The sequence below is a fragment of the Gigantopelta aegis genome, chromosome 8, assembly GCF_016097555.1.
Source record: "Gigantopelta aegis isolate Gae_Host chromosome 8, Gae_host_genome, whole genome shotgun sequence".
Taxonomy (NCBI): Eukaryota; Metazoa; Mollusca; class Gastropoda; order Neomphalida; family Peltospiridae; genus Gigantopelta; species Gigantopelta aegis.
The window spans coordinates 23302396-23308912 of NC_054706.1; the positions used below are offsets into that span (position 1 = coordinate 23302396).

The 6517-nt window shown below is 42.1% G+C and overlaps 1 protein-coding gene across 2 annotated transcripts in view; it reads left to right on the plus strand.

The window, feature by feature from the left end:
* The window catches only part of LOC121380091, a 10590-nt gene extending 5960 nt beyond the window's left edge, over positions 1 to 4630 (plus strand). Inside the window, exons 3-5 of one of the 2 annotated variants that reach the window (XM_041508842.1) lie at positions 881 to 1022; positions 1986 to 2045; positions 4519 to 4630. In XM_041508842.1, the coding sequence (XP_041364776.1) occupies positions 881 to 1022; positions 1986 to 2045; positions 4519 to 4556 (240 nt within the window). In that variant the 3' untranslated portion in view covers positions 4557 to 4630. Of the gene's footprint in view, positions 1 to 880; positions 1023 to 1985; positions 2046 to 3669; positions 3820 to 4518 lie in introns of those variants that run through there. The other variant, XM_041508841.1, reaches the window with a different exon arrangement.
* The last annotated feature ends 1887 nt before the right edge of the window (positions 4631 to 6517 follow it).

The window sequence follows — 6517 nt, forward strand, 5'->3', positions numbered from 1 at the left end:
ACTTTTACATTTCTTACGTGATGCCGATTTGTATCCAAATTTTTAATATTACCCATATGGTTATATTTTGTATTTTTTAGCACAGTTCTTTACACCGGGGGTTTTTATTTAACTTTTTGAATTTTTATATTGAGGTTCTTATCATTGTTGCATTTTACCATCGTTTGACCCCCAATAGCCGATGTATTTTTCGTGCTGGGGTGTCGTTAAACATTCATTTCGTGTAAGCCTCTAACCCAGCCCCAGTCCCATTTTTCAGCGGTTTGTTATACCTTTTCCCAACAATCTGATAAACAAATACATCGTATTCGGCTAATAAACAGCATAGTACTAGCCAAACAAATTAGAAACTAGACAGACCGAACAACGTTATATTTTGTATATCAAGCGGTCAATTTAAAATTTTGAATCCCTGGGGCAAAATTAAAATATTTTTCAGTTTTTTAAATTCCTGAGCCAATGCATGCATACATAGTGTGGGTTGCCACCCACCCCCAATATAAAATCCTGAATATGCTGCCGCATTCTGGTCAAAAACGGGCCTTAATCATTTCAATCGTGAAAATATGGCATGCTGTGTAAAATGTAATTATTGGTTAGAATACTCTCCTGGGGTGCTTGGGTCGAATCCCAAGCTGGACAATTTCTTTACTTGGCTCGTGCAGTCCACCATTGCACCATAACTGGTATGTCAAACTGTGGAATATGCCGTCCTGTCTGTAGGAACGTGCATGTAAAAGTAAGTCTCTCCCTGACCATGTAAGAGGATTTATTTTGAAAACGACTGTATTACCGAAGGTTTGACATCAATAGCGGAATATTCATAAATTGTTCTGGTGTAGTTAAAAAAGAGAACCCAACTTCTAATTTTATCTTTCAGGATTCCGATGTGCCGACAGTTCTGCATGATCTGGATGTAAACGGAGATGGTTTTGTTGAAATGAACGAGATCGCTCACGCGACCGGCCTGAAAGTAACCAACCCAGTTCTACTCGCCAGATTCCACAAGGGCGATACAAATGGTAAGATTGGAAGTAATTCCTTAAAGCACATAGTACTTGACTTAATACAAAGTTTACAAAAGTAATTCGAAAGGTATATCTAACACGTATTAAATCGGTCATTAAATCGGTCTTTAAATTATATTGGACCCGCCTCGGTGGCGTCGTGGTAGGCCATCGGTCTACAGGCTGGTAGGTACTGGGTTCGGATCCCAGTCGAGGCATGGGATTTTTAATCCAGATATCGACTCCAAACCCTGAGTGAGTGCTCCGCAAGGCTCAATGGGTAGGTGTAAACCACTTGCACCGACCAGTGATCCATAACTGGTTTAACAAAGGCCATGGTTTGTGTTATCCTGCCTGTGGGAAGCGCAAATAAAAGATCCCTTGCTGCTAATCGGAAAGAGTAGCCCATGTAGTGGCGACAACGGGTTTCCTCTCAAAATCTGTGTGGTCCTTAACCATATGTCTGACGCCATATAACCGTAAATAAAATGTGTTGTTGAGTGCGTCGTTAAATAAAACATTTCTTTCTTTAAATTATATTAACATTGCCAAATCCACCTTAAGAAAACTATCAATTTTTTTTACAAAGATGAAAAGATGCGTTAAAAGACGACTTCCCATAGATTTTAGTCTCGTAGGTTTATAGAGGAGTGACTGAAAGAAAATGGGCGCAGGACCAACTGGTATAGGGGTGGGGATAGTAAAAATGTCGAAGATAAATATCTGGTAGAAGTGTGGAGGGTGGTTATTGTATAAAATGGTATTCGTATCTTGTATTTAATGTAGCATAGTTTCCTAAACTCTTGCGAAAATACTTTTGAAAAGTGGTGCACATTATGAAACCCCAAGATAAATTGAGACCACGTGAAATCTGTTACACAAGAGGCATATTGTTTTCCCCCATAGTAAAAATCATCCGTAAAAGTGAATTATAATTTTAACTTGTATGTGAAGTATTTGATATATTTCTTTTTACAGGTGATGGCAAATTGGACCTCGCTGAATTCAAACAATTCCACTTTGACAACAAAGAGGAATGTAAGTAATTTTGTACAAAATAATTATACAAGATTGATGGATTGGGTCACGAATTTAACAGTAAATTTTAAAACGACAGTTTTTTTACTTTTGTAGGCACTTCACAGGCTTGACTTTAAAAAAATTATTCTAAGTTTTCTTACAAAAGCGAGTTGAAGATGGGCCTGGAGGGGGTTAGGATGTACTGTGTTTTTCGGGGGGTGGGGGCGGCTTGAATTGGTACTTTCTGGATTATCTCGACAAATGCCACGGGTGAGCATGGCGTTAAGGGGCCTGTAACACCATCTATTTACTTGTGTAGGAAAATGTTCACTTCTGGAATAAATAAAAAGGGTAAAGTGAATTTGTTTGCTGCTGCCATTTCAAACCCAGTATTTAACGGGACACAGAAGCCGTTGTATATGGAGGGGGCGGGACGTAGCCCAGTGGTAAAATCGCTCGTTTGATGCGCGGTCGGTGGCCCCATTGGGCTATTTCTAGTTTCACCCAGTGCTCCACAACTAACAAAGGCCGTGGTATGTGCTATCCTGTATGTGGGATGGTGCATATAAAACATCCCCTTGCTGCTAATCGAAAAGAGTAGCCCATGAAGTGGCGACAGCGTGTTTCCTCTCAATGTGTGGTCCTTAACCACATGTCTGACGCCATATAACCGTAAATAAAATGCGAGTGCGTCGTAAACCAAAAACATTTATCTAGGGAAACTTAGTATCTAGGGCTGGGTGTATCGCAGAGGCGGATCTAGGTGGGGGCAGGGGCCCGGACCCCTTAAATTTTGCGATAGTTACAATTTTATTATATTCATTTTTTTTACGATCCCCCTCCAAACCTCCCCCAAAAGTTCACTTGGCATTCCACCTCGTGTCACTGGGCCCCACCCTAAATATTTTTTGGATCCGCCACTGTATTGTCAAGTCTGGGGAAAGTACATGTAAATGCCACTTGCTGCTTTATTCTATAGGTTTAGTCTCGGTCTGTATGCATGTCTAGAGCATCTAATTTTCTGTACTTTATTTCACAATATCTTAAGATACGGACCTGAAATTGTGTAAGATTTATAGGTTACTAGTCATTTCGTACCATAGTTTATGGGTCATTTTTGTACCAGTCATTTCGTACCATAGCCATTTTGTACCTACGTTTTACCATCTGGTACCATAATGTTTGGTCATTTCATACAATAGTTTGTATTCGGCATCTTATTTTTGTCATGGTATAACACTTATTTTTATTGACAATAAATGACGTGTAAACATACCTTGTAAAGTGAGCAAAGGTTTAAACGAACGTGTATATTGCCACTGATCATTTCATGATACGAGACCCCCCCCCCCCCCCCCATATCTTTATATAGGCTTTAAAATTACGTCCTTGGCCCACTTTCGACAGATTCTCTGCCTATGCTTGCCTTATTGCTGTTGGATAAACAATATTTATAATAAACGGTCACTATTTATAATAAACGGTCACATCAGTATCGATGTAGAATATCACTGTTCTAGTTTATAACAAAATATGTACGATCTTGAAATCATAACTTTATTTCACATTTCATAACAAAACACAGCACTATACTCAAGCTACAGTTAAAACACTTTTGAAATCACTAGCGTTGCGGTTTCAGTCAACGGCGACATGCACCAATCTGGAACAGATTTTCAACGGGCGGCAGACGCTGATTTTCCCTTCATTATAAAGTGCCCAATTTTCGAAGAGCACCTTTGTGCGACTCGACTCATCAGTCAACTAAGCTGCACAATAAATGATTGAGGTACGAAATGACCAAACGGACATGGTACGAAATAACCATGGTACGAAATGACCAAATAACTATTGTACGAAATGACCATGGTACGAATTGACTCGTTTTATAATGTACTGTTCACTGGCGTAGCCAGGATTTTATATTGGAGAGGTCGACCCACATGAATGTATACTCAACAACGAAAGTTAGCTAATGTTAAAAGAAATGGCATAACATTTATAAATTAACCTATTTTTATTAGTATATACATCTGAAATGTTTACCATTTACAAAACAACATACTCATCAACCTTTGCCTTTAACACAATAGGACCACCTGGTTTTTTAAGTTTATTCAACCATGGCAAATGTTAGACATAAGAGATATTTGCTAAACTTTCGTTGAGTATATTAAGTTTTGATTGGAGGGCATGGTCCCCGTGACGCCCCCCCCCCCCCCCCCACCACCCAGCTACGTCACTGGTACCGATACATATTTAATTTTACCTTTCATCGCGATTTACTTTCAGTTTTGGCATTTTATACGAAAATGTTGGGTCCAGTAGGTAACGTGTATTGCTTTAGTAGTACTCTCAGAATACTGGTTACGAGTAGCTAGTCTGTATGGTGACAACGGTTGTCCTTACTCTTTAACAAATGGGTTAAGATAATAAATGGGTTTAGTACCAACACTAGAATGTCGTTAAACAATCCCTTTTCTTGTTTTAGTTCTGGAAGCCATGAAGGATGATGCAGATTCTCCATGACCCGATGACGTCATCGCCTCGGACCGTTGTCGCACGTGAGGGTGAAGGGATGTTTAATAAAGATTAAAAATATATAAACTGGTTTTGTACTTTGTACTTCAGTTCAGTGCGGTAATTAACTGGAACACGTTTTGCAGGTGATTAAGACGGTCGTTCAAAAGTAGTACGTTGCGGCTTGCCATTCCAGTTTCTAAATTGTAATGCGTCGGTCCAACTCGTCCCATAGATGCTCAATTGGGTTCAAATCCGGTGATATCGATGGCCAAGGAAGGACATTAATGTTGTTCTGTAGGAAAGCCGTTGTGAGACGTGCTGTGAGGCCTGGCGTTGTCATGTTGGAACACTGCGTTGGCGTTGGCCATAACTGGAACGATGTGTGGCCGGAGGATCTGGTCAATGTAGCCCTGTGCATTCAGGTTGCCCTGCACGTGGACCAGGTCAGTTCTGCCAGTGTGTGAGATGGCTGCCCACACCATGACACTACCCCCGCCACTTCCTGCATGCAGTTTGCCGCATAACGTTCACCACGACGCCTATACACGCGACATCTTCCATCATGACGTCGGAGCAGAAATCGGGACTCGTCACTGAACCACACCTGTCTCCATCGCAGTTGAGGCCATTGTCGATGAATCTGGCACCACTGCAGTCGGAGTCGACGGTGTTGTGGTTTTAAGATGACACCTCGAACTGGACGTCTGGCACGAATTCCTACCTCACGTAGGCGGTTCCGTACGGTCTGGTCGGATATCCTGCGCAAACCTGGTATTGCTGCGGCTGTGGAGGTGGCAGTAGTCAATCGTTCCCGAAGGTGGCGTACCCGGATGTAGCGGTCCTGCCCGGGGGTAGTGACCCGTGGTCGACCGGATCTAGGGAGGTCACGTGTTGATCCATGTTGCTGGTAACGGTCCCACAGTCTGGAGATGGTGCTTGGGGACACATGGAATGCCCTGGCAACGGCCGTTCTGGATTCGCCTGCGTCTAGTCGGCCGATGGCATTTTCTCTGCGGTTCACTGAGACGTGGCATGTCCTGGATTGTCAACTGTCGGCCAGATACAGAGGCCAGGCAAGCGAACACCCTGCACTTTTATACTGTCGGTGTTCATGTTGCACGTGCAGACAACGCACGTGCAGTGGTGACATGGTTTGCACGTGGCTGCGTTTTTGCGAATATTCACATTTTGGAACTTTATTGTACAGTAGCTGCGTTTTATCGAATGTAACCGTGGGAATGTGTTTGGGACATGCAATGACCTTATATTCACAAAGCATGAACCGCTAGGAAACATAAAATCGGAGTTATAACCCATCTGTACCCTTTTGCGTTTCTTTTTTTGAAGAGTATATATATTGGATACGCGTATATTATTGCAGGAAAATATTTGAGGGGGGGGGGGGGGCACAAGCTAATTTCTAAAGGGAATTTCCGCCCCACCCTGTACTCGCGGGCTCTAAAGAGGACACGGAACATCGGAGCGATTGGGTTAGCTGTTGAGTCGCTCAACTGGTATGGCTAGATATGAAAATTACTTTTTCCCTGCCCGATATAATGGATTCATCATGTTTTTGGCATGTTCCGTCGCTTTTGAAAGGGCACTACTTTTTATCATGTGGGGTGGGTGTTTAAACCTATTGTTAATCGCTGTCTACTGCCATGGGGAGTCTATCGGTCTACGCTCAGGTTTAAATCTCATCTATTCAAGGAAAGGAATATTAGTTTTACGACAGGAATATTAGTTTTACGACATCGGAGCACGTATTAAACTTAGTTATTTGGCGTTTCACATGGTTGATCGACATTTGGTCGATAGGAAAATCCCTGTCGCCACATGGGCTTCACGTACCGATAAAGCGGAAAGGGATATTTATATGCATGTCCCCATAAGGAATGGCGGATCTAGGGAGCCGGGCCATTTTTATTTTTATTTTTTTAACTGAGAATCCAAGGAATTCCCGTGGG